Source organism: Lichenostomus cassidix, chromosome 3 (genome assembly GCF_008360975.1).
Source record: "Lichenostomus cassidix isolate B80296 chromosome 3, HeHo_3.0, whole genome shotgun sequence".
In the NCBI taxonomy this organism is placed as follows: Eukaryota; Metazoa; Chordata; class Aves; order Passeriformes; family Meliphagidae; genus Lichenostomus; species Lichenostomus cassidix.
In genome coordinates this window covers 73,648,306-73,661,070 of record NC_139483.1, presented here as the reverse complement: position 1 = coordinate 73,661,070, position 12,765 = coordinate 73,648,306, and the positions used below count along the sequence as shown (strand labels likewise).

The 12,765-nt window shown below is 35.8% G+C and overlaps 1 protein-coding gene across 5 annotated transcripts in view; it reads left to right on the top strand.

Annotated features, from left to right (window-relative positions):
* FUT9 (fucosyltransferase 9) overlaps positions 1-12,192 on the top strand; it is a 104,188-nt gene extending 91,996 nt beyond the window's left edge. For all 5 annotated transcript variants that reach the window (XM_085056319.1, XM_085056316.1, XM_085056315.1 and 2 more), the window contains one exon: positions 2,964-12,192. In XM_085056319.1, coding sequence (XP_084912445.1) covers positions 2,972-4,051 — 1,080 coding nt within the window. In that variant the 5' untranslated portion in view covers positions 2,964-2,971 and the 3' untranslated portion in view covers positions 4,052-12,192. The remainder of the gene's footprint in view (positions 1-2,963) is intronic.
* Positions 12,193-12,765: the final 573 nt, after the last annotated feature.

Below are 12,765 nucleotides of genomic sequence, written 5' to 3'. Positions count from 1 at the left end.
CATGTGATTATCCTCACATTCGCTCTACAGTTCAAAAGTCTCCTACACAAATGCAGCACCCTGGGCAAACTAGAATTTCAAGCAGAAAACAGAATACGTAGTATCTGGTCATTTCCTACGTAGCAAGAATTGTCAAGTGATGATGCAGGGGTTTGTTATTAGCTGGCAGAAGATCTCAGTGTAAAATAATCCCTATCAGAAATATTTGAGTCAAAGGGCTTTTAGCTGAAGGATGACTGTGTTACAAGGCACAATAATACAATCCTTTTCTGATTTTCCATCATCATTTTCAATCCCTAGAAAATGATCAGCCCCTGAGAATAGACATTTCCCAATCTATTGTCCAAAGTCAGCCCACTCTATCTGTTCTGTGATGTTATTCCTATTCTGTGTATTGCTTTCAATAGCACAGAAAAAAAGAACAGCTTTACACTAATATCAGCTCAGCCTCTTGTTTTTTCCTTGAGCTTCATCTCCTGGAGCTGCTCAACTTAAATCCCTTCTTCCTCAGAGATCTCATTCTTGCTTTCTTTCTTTCCCTCTGGTGAGGCAAGGTAGCAGTCTTTTTCTCTCACAGATCATAACCTTCCTTCTAGACATATTTTCCAGCAACAATCAACATTGGCTAAAAAAAGCCAATGTTATGTTGCTGTAAAACCACGTGTTTCTTTCAGAGGGATTTAAACTGATGAGGATAAATGGAAAAGCTATGGACACGCAGTTCCCCTTCTTTACTCCCCACAGGAATGGTGGGAGGTGGAGGAGTTGAGAATGAAGGAGGAAGTTGAGCCTGGGAAGAAGATGAGGGGAAAATTTATTTTAATTTTTGTCTTTGTTTCTGAGTGTAAAAATTTATTTTAAATGGCAGTAAATTAAATTATTTTGCCCCAAGATGAGTCTGTTTAGCCTGTGACAGCAACTGGTGAATGACCTCCCTGTCCTTGTTTCAACCCATGCGACTTTCGTCTTATTTTCTTCCCATATTTTGTTGAGGTGAGGGAGTGAGATAGTGGCTGGGTGTGTCTGACAGCCAGACAAGGTTTACCCATCACTATATCTAAAACAAGAATTAAGACCATCCATCTTCCCAAAACCAGGGGAGATATTTCCTTTTCTTCAAATGAAGATTCTTCAAAGAGCAAATTTCCTTTTCTTCAAGATACAATGTTAGAGTAAAGCTAAGCCTGATGTTCCCTCCTTTTTCCTTTCCTCAACAATGAATGTGAAAACATTTCTGTTGTAACTGTAGTGCTGCACTCACACATCAGTTTTTATACTCACAAAAGTAGCAGTTACGTGGTATCAGTGGGCCCCTGAATCCCATTCTATCATGTCTTCATTCTGAATTCAGCTACTTATTTCATAGATAGGAAGAGATGAGCTTTGAAAATGGTTTAAAAGGCCTGAAATTCACTTCCTGCTTTTTTTTTTACTTTCATTATTTCAATTATATTTATATATAGTTGTAGATATATAGACAGTTGATAGATAGATATAGATATAGATATAGATTAGATATAGATATAGATATAGATATAGATGATATAGATATAGATATAGATATAGATATAGATATATAGATAGATATAGATATAGATATAGATATAGATATAGATATAGATAGATATAGATAGATATAGATATAGATAGATATAGATATAGATATAGATAGATATAGATATAGATAGATATAGATAGATAGATGATAGATGATATAGATATTGATGATATAGATATAGATGATATAGATATAGATAGATGAATAGATACACACACACATATGCATATTATATACTTTTCTATTTATAGATGTGGGATTTTTATAAAAATTCTTATGGGGCTATCTAGCCAAGATAACAAAACACAAATAATTGAAAAATGTGCAGAAAAAGAAAGCCAGACAAATTTTATAGTAATTGTATGAACTGTAGAATCTACACTGTGCCAGTATATTCAGAACCTTTCTTTCTGGTAACTGACTTCCCCTCCTTTTCCCTTGTGTGTCATAGTGCTGCATGGTTAACTGTTGTTAGTTTTAGAACATCTGTGAGTTCTAGAGCTACATCCAGGAGCAAAGGTTAGCAATTAGCAACCCCTAACTTTGCTAAGTTTTGCAAGAACCATATGGAAGAGTAGTTTTGGAAAAAGATTGATCACTTCTCTCAAGAAAAAACCACCAGAGGAAGGACAAAGGAAGCTATATGAACTCCTTGGCCCCATGGAAAGAAAAAGGATACCTCATGATGATGCAATATATATCTAATTTTCCTAATTTTTAACATTTAAAAACATAGCAAAAATATAAGAATATATTTTATAATAATTTCCCTTTGTCTTTTTTTATATGGGAAATATATGGAATATGTGGATGCACAAGGGGAGCCCTCCATTGCTTCTTTCCTTCCCTAGGTATTTTAGGAGTCCTCTGGAAAAGGATAAATATTCATCCCTATGTAGCCACAAGACATTAACTAGTTTTCTAATAAGAGTCTTACTGATTACACAGTTAAAGTTCTGGTCTCTTCCTTTTTCAGTCCTCTAATCCGTTGTCCTCCACATACACACAAGTACAAATGGAACAAATGTGCAGCATGTTATTCCTTACACAGACACAAGGATAAAATCAAAGGGTAATTCTGTCTGTCTTGTGTGTCTCAAATGCCTGGCCTAGGTTCTAAGCAAAGCAACTTCTCAGTATGTTCTGATTCACATCAAGTATGAGATATTAAAACCCTGCTTTTAATTTGTTAGTGAGCTTTTAATGTGAGGAAGAGAAATACTGTCACTTTGTCATAAATAGTGCACAAGAACCCATGCCATCTCCATTCAAAGGAAATTTCTGAGGTTACAGCTCAGTGCTATTAAAATTCTATCCATTTTGATGTCTGATTGTTTTCACGGGACATACATATGAAATTTAATATGATGTTATTTTCTCTCTTTCTCTCCTTCTTTTTTCTCAGATCAAATTATGACATCGACATCTAAAGGAATTTTCCGGCCATTTTTTATTATCTTCATTATCCTTGGTTGTTTCATGGCATTTATATTAATTTATATCAAACCAACAAATAGCTGGATTTCTGGTCCTATAGAATCAGCCAGTTCAGTGTTGAAAATGAAGAACTTCTTTTCTTCCAAAACTGATAATCTCAATGAAACTACTGTTTTGATCTGGGTTTGGCCGTTTGGTCAGACATTCGATCTAACATCCTGCCAAACAATGTTCAATATTCCTGGGTGCCATCTGACTATTGACCGCTCGCTATATAACAGATCCCATGCTGTTCTCATTCATCACAGAGACATTAGCTGGGATCTGGCTAATTTACCTCAGCAAGCCAGGCCACCATTCCAGAAGTGGATTTGGATGAACTTGGAGTCTCCAACTCATACTCCACAAAAGAGTGGCATTGAGCACCTATTTAACCTGACCCTGACTTACCGGCGCGATTCGGACATCCAGGTGCCTTATGGCTTCATGATGGTTGGTACAAGTTCCTTCACATTTGAGGTGCCAAGTAAGGAACACTTGGTCTGTTGGGTTGTGAGTAACTGGAACCCTGAGCACGCTCGAGTCAAGTATTACAACGAGCTTAGCAAATACATTGAAATCCACACCTACGGACAAGCCTTCGGAGACTACGTCAATGATAAAAACTTGATTCCAACTATCTCCACCTGCAAATTCTACCTTTCCTTTGAAAATTCAATCCACAAAGATTACATCACTGAGAAACTTTACAATGCTCTTCTGGCTGGATCAGTACCAGTTGTACTGGGCCCTTCCAGAGAAAATTATGAGAATTACATTCCAGCAGACTCTTTCATACATGTGGAAGATTTTCTCTCCCCAAGAGAGCTGGCAGAATATCTTCTGATGCTTGACAAAAATAACAAGATGTATCTTAGTTATTTCAACTGGAAGAAGGATTTTTCAGTGCATCTTCCTAGGTTCTGGGAATCACATGCATGTCTTGCTTGTGATCATGTGAAAAGACACCAGGAATACAAGTCCATTGGAAATTTAGAGAAATGGTTTTGGAATTAATTTGCGTGTGTGTGTGTGTGTGTTTGTGTGTGCACTCTTTTGAAGAAGCCAGAAAGGACTTCAGTCCAAGTGGAGAGGAAAGGAAAAAAGAAAAAAAGGAAGGAAAAGAGAATCTCATGTCATGGTTTATCAGCTATTCTGTCTTGGCTATCCTATTTATATTTTGTAAGAGATTTTAAAAGATCAGCAGCAGCAGTCATCAGTACTCACTTTCAAATTATAATACAGATACTAATTATGTGCACTGAAGAATATTTGATTGCTTATTATAAATTTAAAACAAGATTTTCAACATTTTCTGTGAAATATGTCCCAGTCTTACACTTGAAGTAGTCATTTTTAACAATTTTTTTATTATTTTTTACATTCTCTTTGTTGTTTAACCCATTTGGAAAATGAGGAAACAATTTTTAAATGTCAGAGAAAACTTTAAGAACATAATTTGTTGTTCCAGAATGACATGTGTGAAATACTTCAAAAGACAGTAAAGTTTCATGTGTTCATCTTGCATTTTAAGAGCACAGTAAACTACAATACCTAAAATTATGGAAGCATGATTAATTGCCCCCTTTTTAAGGGTAATGAACCTGGAATTATAGTTTTTTTGATGTATTAGAATAGTGGACAGACTTTGTTTTTAAAAATGTTTCCTAACAAATGGTCCCATTATGTTGCTTTAGGAATATATCTGTTCTTACCCTCTGAAGAAAAAAGAAGCCAGACTTGGAGATGACCAATCCTGGTGACCAAAGCCCAGATTCATCCAATTTTTGAGTGTATTCAAACACAGCACACCCTTAGTCCCCAGTCTGTCTCAAGTATTGCTAACCTGAACCAGGGCTCTAAGTGGTGTTGCAGTGATACAGAGATAAACAGATTTTAACAAAGGCATTTGATTACATCAGCCTTATGTACTGAATTCGGCTGGTAATCATGGATTTTTAGAAGTAGTTTGCTGTGAAATTTTAGAACAATTTCCCATATAATTTATTGAATGATAGTGAATTTTCCCCAGTTCTGTAAAGATCTGTTAAACTTTAGGTGTAGCTGGACAACATGATGTTATGACATATAAAAGGGGAAGAAAAATTACTAAACAGTCAATTTTCTGAAAAAAAATATGCTGAAATTCAGTTAATAAGCTCTCAGGCTGACACATAATATTTCAATTTATTAAGCTAAGGAATTTTGGGGTTTGAAAATAATTTATGTCACAGATATTAAAAAACCACTCTTCAGAGCAACAGTTGCTATCAATATTTGATAATATAAGTAGGTTTTTAAGTATTAAATTTGCTATAATAGCAAATACAAAATTGGGATAATTGTCATTGTTTAAAATGTCTGTTTAAACATGTGTCATTTGATTTTATTACTTCTTTCTTTCAGCTAAGACATAAATTTCTGGGCCATATATATTCATATGTACAAGGCTGGTTTGATGACATAAATGTATGGATATGTTCTGGTATCAAATTGAAGCCAATCAGCTTGGATTTTCAGGTCAAAGTGCTACATATCACACCTTCTACTGGAAAAAAAAAAAGTAAAACTGGAAAGACTTCAGCCTATGAGTTGTATAAGACCCTGATCAAGGAAAGTAGTCAATCAAGTAACTAAGATTAAATTTGCAGACAACAATGTTGCTGAAGTAAGGAAATGAGAGATAAATAACAAATATTTGGCAAAAAACTAAGGTGACTTGTCAGATTTTTTGGGGTTTTTTGCTTGTGGTTTTTTTTTTTAATTCCAGGCTGGAGTAGAAACTGAAGGCTGTAAGAGTAATGTAGTTAAATTTCTAGAACTCAAAACCCCATGGAAAAGTTATAGAATCACTTCTGCTCTCCCTATGGCTTCAAAAGCTATATTCCGATCCAGCTAGCTTTCAATATACTGTGAAAACCAAACTCACCAGCATTCTAGCATGAAGCAAGATGAGCTTACCTTGAAAATTAATGCAATACAATGAAACTTAGTTTTCTAAAAACAAAGTTCTGACATGGATGTTTTGTGAGTAGTATTTTATCATTTTGACAGCAAGTGGCTATAGCTTACAGTCTGTCCTGCAGAATATTATAACATTTTGTTTTCAGGAGGACTTTGAAATTCTCAGTGACTAAGCATACCGCTGGTTTGACTCAATAACTGCTCCCCTCTGTGCTGGAATTTGGAAGTTCATTGCAATGATCTCAGTGGAAGGTGAATGTGCTCAATCCTTTATTTCATTCCTCATTTCAGATCATGAGAGTTGTGCTGTGTGTTAGAAGGCCTTGGGTCAAATCAGAATGGTTTCTTGGCAGCAAGTTCAGCTATGTCTTTATAGTAATAACAAGCAAGCATATATAAGATATATGAATTGTTACTACAAATATTGATCAGTGTTCACACTGGAAAGTTTTGAAATACACTGAATATTAATCCTGTAAGTAACATCTTTACCTTTGCAAGCACAGGATCCAGTCAGCATAGCTAGTCTTAGAGTGAATTTTAAGAAATATGAAAGTTATTTAATGGAATTGGAAATAGAGTCATTGTCTTCACAGAAACTCCACACAAGGCTTGTATACATTTCACTCAGAAGACATTGCTAAAGTTGCTTAACTGAGTAATAAAACAGGAGAGAAATCTAATCCAGAATTATGCAGAAGAATCACAACCAAATTCTAAAAAATATACATGACCCTAATGCCTCACTGACATTCCTGAAGAGTATGGGCTGGAACACAATTGATCCAATATTTTATGAAGATTTTAAGGTGACCTGCAGGTATCAGGCCTTAAGCAGTTCTGGATATAAAGAGCTTTGCTGAGAGAAGACGAAGCATTTTCAGGCATGTCCAGCCTATGTAGTAAATTATGTGAAGCAATGGAAATAAATCTTCTGTGCTCCATGCATGCATAAAGGCTGCCTGCCTAGACTTACACACCTAACTCACCTAAGATTGCTTCCAGTCTCTATGTGACATTCAGCTTTGTGAGGTATGTGCTTCTTTCATGATCTGCCCTGCATGAGCAGCAAGCACAAACAACCTCAAATAGCAAATCATTGTGAAGGAGAATGAGCAAAATTAACCACCTGTGGAAGGGTAAATTACATGGGATTAGACAAAATAGGTATTATGCTTTGGTACTATTGGCAAAAGGAGATATTTGTACTGGAAAAGAGAACTAGAAGATGGGAAATCACACCAGTTCTAAGTATTTTCTCAACAATTTTGCTTCAGACATTCATTTTATTTTATTTTATTTGCCACCCCACAATAATCTCGAGTTGCACTTGTCACTAGTTAACTAAGCAGTCAGTGAAGACAGAGAGTAATCACCATTCTTTCTTTTATAATGGCTTACTTTGGATGTTTTTAGGCTCTCTTTCATGCATTGAGCTATCAACATTACTGCCTTTCTCAGTATGGAAAGACATACCAGATAAAATACTAACTGCACATGCACTGCTACCCCACTGAATGTGAGCAGGTATCAGACACAACTGGCAGCAGATCCTTCTAAAGCAGTTTTCCCTTCATTTCATAGACAATCAATGCCCACAGCAGCTCTTTCTTAGTGAGAAGGAATGAGATCTCCATCTCCAATGAGATCAACAGTGAATCCTGTTGCCAGTTTCTTTGAATTCCGCTTGCCATATGTCTATACTCACAGTGAGCAAGAGCCCTGAGTGAGGCCCACAGAAAGTGTGAGGCATCCAGCAATATATTTTTCTTTTAAGAAACAGATCAGATAAACTGAATGTTGGACTGAGAGAGCATGAATGTGGGGATCTGTAGAGTTCATGCAGGCTGAGCAAGACATAGCAAACTGACACCACTGAGCACAATCAACAGCTATTAGCTCTTTCTAGATACTCATGATTGTTTCTCAAAATAGACTCAAAAAAAACCCCAAAACAAACCACAAGCAAGCTTCAGTTAACCAACCAATAACTGTTCCTGATTATTCTAGAATGGGACTCCTTTTGGCCTTGTATTATCTTTTTGTTAGATGCAAAATTATATTTGGGTAAGAGAGAAGTCTTGTCAGTAAGCTAATTATATTTCTTATCTAAATTCAAGAATCTTTTTCATTTTCAATTCAAGAATCATTTTCTCTTTTGATTTATAAGTCTTCATGCAGCAACACTTTCTGGACATGATTGAAAAAGACCTTAAGGGTATGCAGATGACCATGAGACTTAATTTTAAGCATGTACTTAATTTTAAGAGCATCTTAAATGCTTTAATGCACTGGGGCTTCAGACAGTATGTTTTCATTGCCTTTAGGAATTGTGCCAAAGAGTGTGATGTGCAGACATCAGAGACCAATTTGTGTGGCCTCTTTTGCATCATGTGCATAGTGAGCAGACTGGCTAGTGCACACTGAGAACTAAGGATTCATTCTGATTTGCTGTCTAACCAACAGTCTTGGCCCAACCCTTCTGCTTCAGCATCCTATGTGTGCCAGCACCACCTCCTGCCATCCCCTCAGCACAGCACCTCAGCTCACAGCCTGCTCATGCTATGCAGTGTCACCAAACTTCCATGGGACATGAAGCCAGAGTGGCTGAGGATGCTGAGATGGTATTTCAAGGACTGTCTGAGGATGAAAGCATTAAACCTGGTCATGTCCTAAAATCTGGTCTCAGTGTGTCCTAGAGAGAGTTAGTCTCAGCCATACCTGATTTTCCACTTTGAGGAATGTATTTGGTTCAGTCTAGATGAGACTGTGAGTAATCACTGTGTATGCAAAGTGGGAACAAGAGGTGTCTCTGTGTAGGCTGACAAGGAGGCTTCTGACCTATTTAAACCTAGCAGTGAAAGTTAAACAAACATTCAAGTGTTTCCTTGGTCAAAACTAGTACGTTATTGAGAAGAGAGTCCAGGGGAAGTATTTGTATACCTACTAGCTGATGGGTTTTTCATTAATTTTGGCTGACTGTTCTGTTTTGGCTTTTTTTTTTAATAGAAGTGATTCCAAAATGTTAGAAATCAGTCAATATGATTCATACTAGAGAGTTTTTTCAGCTTTGTCTTTTGCTCCTTGCTTGGGCAAATCTTCCACCAGAGTTAGCAGGTGATTTGGGAGATTCTTATGCTAGTAACAGGATTGAGCCAGGGCTGAAATGGCTTGGGTGAGAAAACCCCATCTTATTCATGGATATTTCTCTTCTAATATTGGAATATCTAGTTACAGTGCTATGGCAAATTCTACATTTAGAGAATCGATGTAAAAAGCGTAGTGGTAAGATATGCTCATAAAAGGTACAGAAATACCAATAAACTCACTAAATAAACCATGCACTTGTAATTTTAATTCATGGCATTATTGCCACAGAGTGATACAGATGATAAAACCATCAACTTGTGAGAAATAACTTGGCCTAGAGACATCATCCTGCAGTTTTCGTACTGGCGTAAGTCACTTCATTACTCTGTTGCAAAGGTAATTAATTGTCAATCTTTTGTGTCACCATATTGACTGAAATTGACTGAAAACAACAGTCTCTGTGCAGTGAACAGCCCAGAGATTCACTCATGTGGCAGAGCATTTCACCCCCACGTTAACAGCCTGAATTACAACTAGGTTTGTACAGAGATCTGTTTGGCAGCCTCTAGGAGATGATTCAGTGGTCTCAGGTTTTTCATTGCTGCTTTCAGCCACGGAAGGCAAAGAACTGAGCTGAGACTCATCTGACACCCTCTGTGCATTTCATGGCACACTCACAGGGTGGCTGAAGACACTCTCACTCCTGCAGCCTACACCCTGCCTCTTTGTGATAGTGCAGAAGACTTTGCTGTTACAAGTAATAAGAGAATTAGCTTTTTTTGAGGTGTGGTGCCAGTCTGTACAAATGAAGCATTGATACTTGGAGGAAGTCCTTGTTAACATTCCAAAGTAAATAATTAGCAGGAAAATCATTTAATCATTGCAAATTGGCAGCAAAAGCAACTGTTTGTTATTCTTTATTATTAATTAATACAGTGGAAAAGAGGATTTGGTGAAACTTTATACTCCTGGCTTGATAGAGCCTGTTTAGATCCAGATACAGAAACATTAGATAGCAAAATTTTGAGAGATATAATAAACCAACATATATATATATTTTATCTATAGGATAATTTTCCTGTAGAATCTTGAAACTGTAAATTAGCACTTTAGCAGTCACCAGATGAAAAAGATTCCCATCAATCATTTTCTTTATAACATGGTAAGAAAAGCCAGCCTGGTATAGGCTGTATGGCAAATAAATTAACTAGAAAATCTACTTTTTCTTTGCCACTTTGTAACACACGTATTATAAGAGCTGAGATTGAAAAGTTTGGAAAGTTAACTCCCTTGGTGCAATGTAATGTTTTAAAGAATCAATGGATACATTGAAGAGAAGCAAGTGAGAAGCTTTTCCATCTATACAATATCCTAATGTGCCAAACTGTTTCCAGTGAATGAACAAAACAGTTAAGTATACTGACTTTTTATTAGGATTTGCAAAATCTTCTATTAACGCACTGTAATTTTGCACTATTTTGTAAGAAAATTTAAAAAAAAGGAAAAAGAAAAAAGGAACTGAAAAAGAAACAGAAAAAAATCTAAAAATAGATGCCAAATGTATAGTTTGTAAAATACTATTTTTCTGATATAAAGTGTCATTACATTGTGAATCTAACTGTGTTATTGTAAACTGTGAAAAATGTGATGTTCTCTTGTGACACAGCCTATGAAGGGCCATTTCTAACACAGATTAGTCACCTGGACTTGTTTATATGAAACATATTCATAAATCTGAGATCACTTTTATACTTATTTTTTGTAGACTATTTTTCCACATTTGCAACACTACTGTTATTTTATATCAAACATTAATTTTGCTTTAAAATATTATTTGAGTAGGTGGGTGTCTTAAATGTGCCAGAGATTCAAAGCTGTATCAGAGATAATTCAGAAACTATTCTTTGCCAAACTGTAATGCTACTAAAATCAATGATGTTTTGTTGAAGAATAGGCGCACTGTCAATAAACATAAGTTTCTAGTCCAATACTGATGACAATGTTACATTTTCTAGGATAAATGCCTGGTAGTTATGAGCTGCATTTCCCTTCTGTCTTTGTGTATGTTGAGGAAACAAAACCGTGTGCCATAGCTGAGCGTCACAGATATTCAGTCACTTAAATAATGTGCCATGGATTTGACCTCTGAGGTACATTAATGAGAATTAGGAGAAAAACCCAATCTGTTTGTCCTGATTCAAACTCTGTTTCTGTGATGGGTCACATGAAAATGGGGTGGCTGTCAAGGCAGGACTAGGATAATCTCAGTAAAACTGGTAAGTTCTGTACATAGAAACAGGGGGATGACACTTACTGTCTGAGTGCAAGATCAGGACCAAAGCCCCCTTCTTGTACCTTTGAACTTACAAACACAACATTGAGTGAGATCTGATTGGAACCCTTTCTTCATATTCTCGACTAATGATGTTCCTTGTACTGACAACTTTTACGTGTTTTATATAGTATATATATAACACATAAATTCCTGTGTGAGAAAGAGTAACCATGGGAAATTAAATTTCAATAAAAATAATGAAAACCATTCTTACCTGCAGGCACATTTAAAGATGCCATGTTGAAAGACCTTGTAAAAAGCTGTATTTTTTTATTTATTAGTGATTGTATATTTTGCCCCATGATCTAGACATTTTATATCAGGGAGTCTACCAAAAACTGTTTTTTTGTTCTCTTTGAACACTACCATCACCCTGAGATGCATCTGAAAAATGTAGAGGTCAACCACTGATGTTTTGTGGTATTTTTTTTAATATGATGTTGTTGTGGAACTTTCTTCTGATTACCTATAGCTATGTTCAGAGTTTTCAACATAATTTAACTGCAGTCTGAAGTCTGGAGATGCCTACTGAATGAAACTACAGGTAACCATAATTATTTCAAGGACTTTTGCCATTTACGTGAAATTAATATTTCAGAACACTGATTCCAAGATGGTTAACGAGCAGCTCATTGACTCTTATTTATTGAGCACTGGAATTCTCCCTAAAGGATAAACACTGAATCATGTAAATAATAGTGCTCTATATAAGCCTAACAAAATATTGTAATAGGTATATTTAAAATAAAAAGAAAACATTCCAAGAGTACTATAGTCTTTGATCATTATTTTATAGGTCTGATGTCACCTTTTTTCTTCTTATGATATTTCTCATCAAGAGCCTGATCTGAAGATTGTTGCTACTCATGACCACGACTTCTGGCAGAGATCTCACAAAAAGAATTTTGGTTCTTTTTAAACTGTTGCACATGAAGTTCCTGTAAGTGCACAGGATCAGAGTGACTTCATACAGACAGTCATATGAGTTTGCTATGTACAGCAAAGGAGCACAGCTGCATCAATATGATACTACGGCAGAGGTTACTTTGTATTGTTTTTAACAATGATCTTTAAAAGTTTTCAGAGGAGTGGAATAGTAATTTACATGGTCATATTTCATTGCTTTATCTATGGTACAAATAACCTACATTTGCAGAGACACGTTAACTGTATCTAAAATAGTAAATGGTTAATGCAATAGTGTTAGTTTTATTTTTAAATATATATGTTCAAACAATGGAAATAGCTGCCACTGAAATAAATGTAATAAATAATGCAATATTTCCAGTAGAAAAGATCATTTAGTCACAGCAATTGCAGTTTATCCAGATATAATACCACC